The sequence below is a fragment of the Arachis ipaensis genome, chromosome B06, assembly GCF_000816755.2.
Source record: "Arachis ipaensis cultivar K30076 chromosome B06, Araip1.1, whole genome shotgun sequence".
NCBI classification, from domain to species: Eukaryota; Viridiplantae; Streptophyta; class Magnoliopsida; order Fabales; family Fabaceae; genus Arachis; species Arachis ipaensis.
In genome coordinates, this window is record NC_029790.2 from 15,501,713 (window position 1) to 15,512,710 (window position 10,998).

General features: G+C 38.1%; 1 protein-coding gene across 1 annotated transcript in view; it reads right to left on the reverse strand.

Annotated features, from left to right (window-relative positions):
• Window positions 1-2,705, reverse strand: part of LOC107645801 (ankyrin-3) — a 3,972-nt gene extending 1,267 nt beyond the window's left edge. Inside the window, exons 1-9 of the mRNA XM_016349919.2 lie at window positions 2,495-2,705; window positions 2,345-2,407; window positions 2,097-2,267; window positions 1,852-1,983; window positions 1,600-1,739; window positions 1,325-1,411; window positions 916-1,041; window positions 554-706; window positions 161-223 (exon numbers count right to left, since the gene is read on the reverse strand). Coding sequence (XP_016205405.1) covers window positions 161-223; window positions 554-706; window positions 916-1,041; window positions 1,325-1,411; window positions 1,600-1,739; window positions 1,852-1,983; window positions 2,097-2,267; window positions 2,345-2,407; window positions 2,495-2,525 — 966 coding nt within the window. The 5' untranslated portion in view covers window positions 2,526-2,705. The remainder of the gene's footprint in view (window positions 1-160; window positions 224-553; window positions 707-915; window positions 1,042-1,324; window positions 1,412-1,599; window positions 1,740-1,851; window positions 1,984-2,096; window positions 2,268-2,344; window positions 2,408-2,494) is intronic.

Below are 10,998 nucleotides of genomic sequence, written 5' to 3' on the forward strand. Positions count from 1 at the left end.
TGACTAAACATAAATAAATTGTACTTACTTTCATAATTGAATTGTACTTGTCTATTTTATTGTATTGTAATTTTTACACTAGGCAGCTATATTCATTAAATAGTACAGATAAAACAGATTATAGTAAAACTAATATGCAATTAAGAAAGGAAATGCACACCTCAGGGACATTTTTCTGATGAGACACAGTAGTATCCTTCGGCCGGCTAGTTGTTGATTCATCCTGCAAATCGTACTTATCATTTTATTAAATAGTTATAAAAAAAAGGCCAGGAAAAAAATGCAAACAAACATCAAAGAGGGCTAGTAGTGAAATCTGTTTGTCGGCACAAAATTGTAAAACCATGGTAAAATTCAAGGCCTTCTTCTCTGTAAAATAATATAATACGAATATATTTACTTCAGGAAACTGAAAAAGCTATAAGCAATAGTGGCGCAGTAAAGAAATATGTAGTTATTGCCGTCGCAGTTTTGTAATTATTTGATTTTCCTGCAGCACTGATATGGCGTAGCTCAAACCAATTGGAAAATGAGAACTCAAGACTTTCAGTACCTGTTGCTTCTTAATTTCAGACTGCATATACTCGATTATCCCATCAACAGTCCAATTAGGAACGGCATCAATCTTGGATGTCAAGGGGAACAATATCTCAACAGCTCCACGATTGCCCCTTGCAGCTGCAACTTGTATTGGCTTAACACCATCCTGAAATGCAAACAGATTCAAATTTTACTCCAAATATTAACAAAACCACAGTGTTTACAACAACCAGAAGCACTCCATTTGACAATGACAAAAAAAATGAATGATACTGAAAGTTTGGATAGATCATGGAGACACAAACTAAATGATTGCTAAGCTCCTAAAAAAAGATGGTGATGAGCGAAAAAGATAACACAATATCTGTCTCTCACCTCATCGGACACATTAGGATCAGCTCCAGCTTTCAATAAGCAATTTATAATTTCCAGACTGCCATTATCAGCTGCAATGTGTAAAGGAGTTGCTCCGCCAGCACTAATATTTACTTTCGCACCGGCCTGCATACAATAAAATTCAAATATTAGGATCCAGAAAGAAGCACAAGATAAAAATCATAGGGAAGAAAGTAACATGTTACCAACAAAGATATACCCACATACTAATACACCCATGAAAACAGTACATAAAAGTTAAGTTGTAATAACAAATAAATAAATCAGTTTGTGCCTGCCATCTCTCACCTACTCCCTTTTAGGAGCTGAACTAGTTAGTATTTCGGTTTAGATTAACCATTTACATTCAATTAACCTAAAACTGAGAATTTAAGAATGGTCTGGTTACCTGAATTAACTCCTCTAAGCATGCCAGCGAGCTGGCTGCCACAGATGAAAGGAGTGGGGTAATACCATCATCGGTTTCAGCATTAGGCTGCAAAATAATACCAACAACATGAAACGTTAAAAAAACTACATAGCTTCTACAAAAATGGGGAGCTCCAAAGATCAACTAGAGGAAAGCATTTGAAGATTATGGGGGATGTGTGAAAAATCTCATTTTCTTTCCTGCTTTTAACAAAAATCCCAAACAAACAGAAGGCAATATACAGATACACTTACATTTGCACCATGTTCTAGTAGAACACTGACAGCAGCTTGTTGGCCATGACCGGCAGCCCAAACCAAAGGCGTTCCGGCATCACTTTCCAAATCAGGATTAATTCCTGTAGAAAGCAAATACTTGAGCAGCTCAGTATCCCCTACAACAAAGCAAAAGTTACAAAAACAAAGTCAGAAAACACAGAACAAAAAAGAATCCAGGTAACAAAATTTAATAATAGTTTTGCAAGATCACACAGTGTCAGAACCAACCTATCCCTGCAGAATGGTGCAAGGCCGTAGCCCCTAAATTGCTAGCTATGGTGGGATTAGCACCACGGTCAATGAGATATTTAGCAGTGGCAGTGTGCCCCTGACGAGCAGCATGAATGAGAGCAGTTTCCCCTGAAAAGCAATCCCAATTCCAAAAAGTTAGAATCTTGCTAATCAGCAAGAGCTTGTTCAAACTTCAAATACATCAATTGCAAAGCATGTGTATGAGAATGAGAAGCACACACCATCATCGTCTTTTGAATCGACATGGAGCTTCAATTCCTCAAGCAAGTACTTGCAAATCTCGGTCTGGCCTTCGCGGGCGGCGAAGTGCAGGGCTCCTCGCTTGTTTGCGTCCTTAATTGAGTCCACGGTCTTGGCCAAATCCTTGGACTCGTCCAGCTGAGTCGCTAAATCTAGAAAAAGCATGAAAAGATTAGTGCAGTTTGGAGGGCGATGATGAACAATGAATCGGAGTGAAGTGAGCTCTTACTCTTGAGGATATCAAGATTGCCGGTGCGAGCAGCGTTCAGAAATTGCTGAACTTTCTGCCTCACTGCATCAAAAGTTACATTTTGAAGAACAAACAATACAACCTCATAAGATATGAAGAGAGAGAAAGAGAAAGAGAGAGATATGAAACCTGCGAGAGCGTCGGAAGCATCGGGAGCCATAGGTGTCGACTGAACACTGACTTGAAAGTGAGAGTGAGTGAGAGAGAGAAAGCTAAGGAGGTTTCTGGGGTTTATGAATGAACGGTGAGTGAGTCTCTCGGTGTCAATGGAAAACAAAAACCCAAAACCTTGAACACGTTGTCGTTGAGGTTTGACGTATTTGTGACTTTGTTAGCCTCAAAATGTATCGTATTTATACACACCCTTTTTTTTTTCAATGAAGAACCGTTTCGGATTACGCTTCATTAGAGCCCAAACATAATTCATAACCCAACTTGATTAGTTTTTATTTTTTAACTTTTTATTCTCCCTCGCATACTTTTGGTTTCTCTCATTATTCTCTAATTTAACAGGTTAAAGATTAATCTGGTATAGATTTAAATTTTATTATTTTATTAAATTTAAATTAAAAAAATTAATATAATATTAATGTAAATTTACGGTAGATTTAATTAAGTATTGTCAAATTAATAAAAATGACTAATTTTTATATTTATTACGTGAATAATAAGAATTAAATTCTAAAATAGTTTTTAAGATTGGAGTCATACATTAAAAGAATAAATACTCAAAATGGTCCTTTAAATTCAAATCGGTATTCAATTCAGTCCTTGATTTTTCTAAATGACCAAATAAATCCCTAAAATTCAGAAACGTGCGTCTCCGTTAGTCCCTCCCAAAATTGCCGTCTTAACGTTGCTGATGTGGAACGTTAACTGCCATGTGGGCATTCCATTAAACGACGTCGTTTGAAATAACATCTTCTCCCCCTTTGAATAAACAATTGTTGTTGGTCCCCCCCTTCCACTTCAACGTTTCCCACCAAAACTTCAGAAAAGCTTTCTCTTCTCCGACGTCCGTTCATTCTCCCATACTTCCCACTCAACATTTCCTCGCCGAGGATCATCCTTGGAATCTGTTCTCTCCGGTCAGTGAAGAAGTTATCGACGAAGCATCACCTTCGTACACTGCCGACGGTAAGAGGTAACAGTTCAACTTGATCATTTTCTTCCATTTTTTGTATTTCATTGAGGGTTCTTGATACTTATGTGTGAATGCGTTGTTGTATATGTAAGGGAGTGGTTTAGAGTGTTGTGGTTGTTGATGGCGCAAATGTTAGGGTTTAGGGTTTCTAATATGAGAGTTGTAACCACATAAATCATAGTCTGGTTTAAGTTATAGTCAATAGGAAGTAAATATATGCATTCTTATTACAAATATAGTTTGATTTCTAGTTCTTTGCAATATGGCTGTTTTGTGACAAAATGAATAATCCTGTCTGTTTTGTGCATTGTGCTGTAAACTTCAGATGCCTGATCGATTGAAACTTGTTTTCCACCATGGTGGAGCATTTGAGACAGATCCTGGGAAAAATTTTATCTACACTTCTGACTTGTATGATGAATGGGTTGGAGTTGATGAAGACTATCTTGACGTGTTTGTGGTAACAGGTTATTATAAAGAGTTGGGGTATGATAAGGCTAAAGCATGTTGGTATCTAGAGCCTAAACATGTGTTGGAATTTGGTCTTAGGAGATTGAAAGTAGACCAGGACTTTATTAGTATGATCAAGCACTGCCATGAGAATAACAACGTCATCCACATCTATTTTGAGCACGGAACTTCGATTCCTGAGATAATTGATGTAATGGATTTGTCTGAGGAGGATCATGCTATAGGCCAGAAGGTCGGAATGGAAGGCATGGAAGAAGATAGAGTAGAAGGTGTTGAATCTGTGAAGAAAACTAGCACAATATTAAGTTAACTTGAAGAACCAGTTACCTTTATCCCAGTTGAACTGAAATCCACTGCACCAAGTCCACTGTCCCCTACCCACTGCCCCCCAACCCACTGCCCCCCTCCCAGCCCACTGTGACACAGCCCGTTGCTCCCAAGCCCATTCCCCCCCTCCCCAACCCACTGCCTCCCAGCCCAGTGTGACACAGCCCGTTGTTCCCAAGCCCATTTCCCCCTAGCCCACTGCCTCCCAGCCCACTCCCTCGAAACCCAGTCCACGAAGTTCAACTGCCCTCAATTTTAATGGCCACAAATCATGTTCACAGGCGAAGTCCCCTAAATCTCTATCCCAACCAAATCCCATTACATCCAAACCTGTATCTCAGAAAGTTTGGTCTCAACCCACTCCCTCAACGAAGAATGTACAAATAAAAAAAAACAGCGCATCAAAGAAACAATCCAAGCCTATTAACTTTAAATTCAACACGTCTACTAAAATGCCTAGAAGGTATATCACAAGATCACAAGGCTGGAGAAAACAAGCAAGCAAGGAGCCAGTTCACTTGAATGTTGATAGCTCATCTGATTCTTATGAGTCTGCAGAGGACAGTTTATGCAAGCCACACATGCCACTTGACTCTCTGGACTCAAGCAGTGACAACAATGATGATGTTGGTCCTAGCAGCGATAGGAGAAAAAGGAAGACTGCCAGTGACAATGACAAAGGCAAGAAAAAGGTTGTTAATGATGAAGATACTTCTCGTCCCCCATCAATGGATGCATATGATTATGAGAAGGAGGTAGATGATGATGAGAATGAAGAAAACTTGCAATGTATGTAACGTATATTATAATTAATGTGCATATGTATTGATTTTATTCTGTTTCTGTTGGTGATGTAATGTATGAATCTGTATGGCAGTGTCTTTCTCTGATGATAGCTGGAAATCTGATGAACTGAAGACTCCACCAGACTCTGAAGATGAAGCAGACCCAGCTGCGAATCTCATCTTCAATGATACTGCCAAGTTTGGACATGTGAGATTAGAGCTAGGTATGGAGTTTACCACTAGGGATGCTTTTAAGAAAGGGGTTAGAAATTATACATTGCAAGAGGGTAGGGGTGTAAGGTACAAGAAAAATGATACTACTAGATGTAGGGTGGTATGCAAGAATGAAGATTGTCCCTAGATGGTGTTTTGTTCTTATAGCAAACCGAATGGATGTTGGCAGATTAAGACCTTTAATGATGATCATACATGTGAGAGAACTTTTAAGAATAGATGTGCAACTAGGTCTTGGGTAACTGATGTACTTGTTAAGAAGGTTAGGAAGCTCCCAGCTTTTAGACACTGTGAGGTGTTTAATTACTTTAAAGCAAAAACTGGAATACAACTGTCTAGGACTACAATTACAAGAGCTTTGGGTGATGCAAGGAAAATAGTGAGGGGTGATGAAGCTGTTGAATATGCTAAACTCAGAGATTATACAGGGGAGCTGTTGAGATCTAAGCCGGGCTCAACTGTCAAGTTAGGTGTTAGTCCAATGCCTAACGGAGAAGGTGTCTTCGAAAGGTTTTATGTGTGTTTGCATGGATGCAAGAAAGGTTTTGTGGGTGGCTGCAGACCCTTGATAGGACTTGATGAGGCTTTTTTGAAGACCTATTATGGAGGATGGCTGCTGTGCGCCATGGGTCAGGACGTGAACAGTCATGTGTACCCAATTGCATGGGCAATTTTTCATATTGAGAATAAAGACAACTGGAAGTGGTTCTTGGAGCCCTTGCATGAAGACATTGGAGATCAGACAGAGCATGGTTGGTGCTTCATCTCTGACATGCAGAAGGTAACCTATATGCTTCAATTAGAGGCACGATAAATGATTTTAAGGACCATTTTGGATTAATGAACAAAATTCGAAGGACTATTTTGGAGAATTGCAGAATTTAGGAATTTAAGAACTTTAGAATTTAAGAATTTAAGTATATGGTAACCTATATACTATTGTTATGGCAATTGCAGAATTTAAGAATCCTTAAGCGCATAAGTTCAAAATAGACCCTATTTTTCAATTTATTATTATATATCTGGTAAAAATCAAGAATCTGTTATTTGCTCAGGTTTTTAGGTGATTACTTTGTTATCTTGTAGGGTTTAATCCCAGCATTGCGTGAAGTTATGCCAGGTGCGCATCACCGCTTCTGTGCGTGGCACCTTTGGTAAAACTTTCAGAAACAATGGAAGGACTCACACTTGAAGAGTTTGCTTTGGAAGTGTGTTAGAGCAATGACTGTCTAGGAATTCAACGGGCATATGCAGTTTATAAAGAGGGTGAATGAGAAGGCGTGGGCATATTTAGACAAGTTTTCTAGGCAGGCATGGACTAGGGCTCACTACAAGGACTTTCCAAAGGTTTACAATGTCTGCAATAACATGTGTGAGGTGTTCAACGCTGCCACCAAACTATACAGATGTAAGCCCGTCTTGACTTTACTGGAGGAGGTTAGGAGGTATGCCATGACTAGTATGGCAAGGAACAAACTGAAACTCTCTAGCCATGTGGGACACTTACCTCCGATTCAATAAAGTAGACTTGCAAAGGAAAGGTATTACAGCAGGTATTATACACTAATGTAGTCTGGAGATGCGGCTGAAGTGATGTTTGGAGTGCATGGTGAACCACATAATGTGGTGGTTGATTTGGGAAACCAAACATGTAGCTGCAGGTCTTGGCAGTTATCGGGTAAGTACTATTTTGTTTGATTGTTTTTATTTTTTTGTGTAATTGCACCGTAGTATACCTATCAACACACTTAGTTACTCAAATTTATTATGTGCTAAGGTTACCTTGTCATCATGCAATAGCTGCGATTTCAATCATGAATGGTAGACCCGAGAATTATGTCCATGCATGGCTAACAATGGGCTCATACAACAAGACTTATGAGTACCATATCAATCCGGTAAGAGGCCAACAGTTGTGGGAAACATCAGAATACCTCCATTGCTTACCACCTGTAAGGAGCAAACCCCGTGGCAGGCCATCACATTATGCAAGAAAAAAAGATGCACATGAGGCACCTGTTCAGGGGAGCCAAGAGCGCACAGCAACAAAATTGAAGAGAAAATATGACAAATTCACATGCGGGACATGTGGAGATGTTGGTCACACAACAAGGAGTTGTAGAATAGCAAAGAAACAAAAGGCTGATGAGCTAGCAGCTACTGCAAAGGCTGCTGAAGATGCTGCAAATAAGGGTGACACTGGTTCTAAAGGTAACAAAGGTGAGGTTGTTACTGAAGAATGTGAGGTTGGTGCTGAAGGAGGACAAATTGATACTCAAACAGAAGTTGCTGCTGAAGGGGGTCTAGGAGATGAACAAGAACCTGCAACTAAGGTAGTAATAGTATTAAAAACAAACATTAATCAAAATTAGAGCTTGAGTTAATAAATCTGGAAACAAACAAATCCATATAATGACACTTGTATTGTTGTTATTGATATCATATGCTGTAAAGACTACAAAGAATGCAAAGAAAGGCCATCTGAGAACTAAATGTGAGAGACGCATAGACAAACTCCCTGTTAAGAGGACAACTTCATCCACTGCTGCTACTACTGCGGCTGCTCCACATCCGACTGAGATTTCAAGAGAGACTATTCAGGGAGCTAGTGCAGCAACCTCTGAAAAACTGGCCTCCTTCTTGAAATTTGTTCCAACTCCAAGATTCAACCCACCAAGAAAAAATGTCTAACTAGCACAAAGTGTGGTGGCTTTTTGAGTTCATGTTGTTGTAGCTGAATGTTATGGTTAAACAATGCTGTCTTTTTGTAATGTAACCTTTGAAACTTGTATGTATGGCCTTTGAATGTTGTTATGGCATATGATGTTTTGGGTTGTGATAGTATGTTTTGCACAATGTGCTTTAGCACAAACAACACTTGTTCCATGTTCCGGAATTAGTTATGTTAAATTAATGAAGTTTTTGGTTTAGTTCATGTTGTGATTTATCTCTTTCTGGTTTAGTTGAACACAATTTTAGCAAAATAAGTGCAGCATCAAGAGTTGAACTCATATCAAATTAGTGTTTCATTTCATTTCATTCCATCTTCATCAAGACAATACATACCACTTAAGAAATTTAAAATTTCATAACATAATCATCATTTGTTGAATATAAACCCCAACAAACTAAAACCTAAACACACACCAAAAGTAACTACAAAATCCAATAGCACCATTGTCATCATCTTCACTGTCTTAACATCACTCTCCAAGCTTGTCATCTTCCAACTCAACTCATGCAAAACTTCTAGTGGAATGGGTGCTGCAGAAACTTGTTCTTCACATCCATCAGCCCAGTGAAACAAATTACAGTGAATTCTATACTGCAAAGTAAAAAATGCAGGTGAATCCAAACTCAAACTCAAACCATCTTAACATTTTCTTCACAGCTATAACCTTACCTCATAGTTCGGACAACCATAAAATGGTCTACCAGGATTTTCTGCAGTTGTTGTGTGCTTTATCACCGTTCGAAGCCCGCAATTACAGAAAACAGCGTTCTTACCTCCCCTATTTCGCATTCCTTTGTTGCCATAAGGTCTGCCTGCAGAGTTGTTCCTACTTGAGCTACTTTGGCTTTTCTCGCCACCACCCATCATCACTCACACAGACAAAAAATTAATTTGGGTTTTACGGCGAAGAAGAGAGGTCGAACAGAAGAGAAGGAGAGTCGGAGAAGAGAAGGAGAGTCGAAGAACAGAAGAACGTAGCATACAGTTTGAAGAAGAGAAGAAAATTAGGGTTTTATAATTGAAATGGACTAATTTGGGTAATATTAGGCAATTCCAGATACCAAGTTGAAACAAATTCAACCTTGGCACACATCAGCATACAGCTGGAATGCCCACATGGCAGTTAACGTTCCACATCAGCAACGTTAAGACGGCAATTCTGGGAGGGACTAATGGAGACGCACGTTTCTGAATTTTAGGGATTTATTTGGTCATTTAGAAAAATTAAGGACTGAATCGAATACCGATTTGAATTTAAGGGACCATTTTGGGCATTTACTCTACATTAAAATCATCCTTGAATATCTAATTGCATTAATTACGTCTCTGAGATTGATAAAAGTGTATTATGTTAATATCTAACCTATTTTTCGTTAACGGTGTAATGACATGACTTGATGACATGGACTGTTAGTGACACGTGTCACTCCATAGTTTGGACACGTGTAATGGTATGATAATGTGTTGACCAATGACACATGACATGCTGATGTGGACAGTTGTGCCATGTGTCGCAACAGTATTCGTTCACGTATCATCTGTAAGAATCCAATTTTCAGTAAATAGACTTTTCTGGCCATTTTAAAATTTATTTTGCAAAATTTCGAATCATGGCCCAATAAGAAATAGTGAGGCTGACACAATGGTAAAAAAAATAAAAATTAAAGAAAAAATAAATAGAAAAATGCCATTAATAAGGTCAAAATTGACTTTATGAGAATAACTAATCCCCCTAAGTCAAGTTTGACTAGTAAATAATAAATATTTGCTTACCATTGGTTTATTTTCCTCATTCGATACTTTTTGAGACAGAAATTCACTTTTAACGACGGTTTTGTGTGCGTTGAGAAAAATTATTTTAACCGAAAACTTCGAAACCAATAGTAAAAATAATTTCTACCTTAGTAATTGTGTCCCAAGATTAATATTAGATATTCATTCATGATTTATTTTTTTAACAATAAATCTTAGCCATTAATTATTTTATCACATGGTAAAATGTATTCTGAACCGAATTTCTGTCTAGTATTCTGCAAACGACTTCTAGAGACCCCAAATCTTCTTACTTGCCACTCAAGTAACTTGTCTCTCCTTCTCAGCCTCTAAGCTGAGACTATCTCAACCTTTCACCCCTCTCTGCTGTATTTTTAACCTCGAGTAACTAACTCGGTTAATTGTGGATAAGCTCGACACGCAAGCGCTGACTAAGCTTTCTCATTTTCACGCCCCTTATTCATTAAAGTCCAATCCATGACCACGAAAATTTCAACCTCTTTTATCATCATAAATTCAGCAAGACTTTTATTTTTTATTTAAGGAAGCATTGGTCACAAAATTTAGAAAACACTTTACACATTTTTACACTCTTTTGACTGAATTTTTGAGAGAGAAAGAGAAAAAAAAATTCTTGCACTTGTTCTCTGCGCCCCAGCCCCCTGTTTCAACTCTTCTTTCATTGTTCTTCATGTGTTCTTCAAGTATTCAATCCGTACAACACACAAACTTTTTTCCGTTTTCGATAATTCTTGTGTTTATACCAAAATTTTGACAAGGTAAATTGTTGTTCCTTCTTCTTTCTTTTTCTACTTTTTTAACAGTAGTTATGATGAGTTCTTACTCTCCTTCATGTATAGAAAATTAGTATTGAATCACCCATGTAGCATGCCTAAGAAGCTAGAGAAATTCGAGCTCAATGTGGTTGGATTTTGACATTTTTATCACACTTTTCGACCAAAAAAGAAACTGCACCACCACCACCTTCCTTTGTGTGCAGATTTCTTAGCGTGTGAAAGGTTTAAGAATTGAATTAAATAAGAGGTAAGGGTAGGTTAGGAATAGTTAGAATATGTTTATGCTTGATTTGGTATTCATATAAGTCACTTTGTGGTAATTTTGTACTTAATTTTGTAATCTGTAAATTCAGCGGTGCTTCTTTATT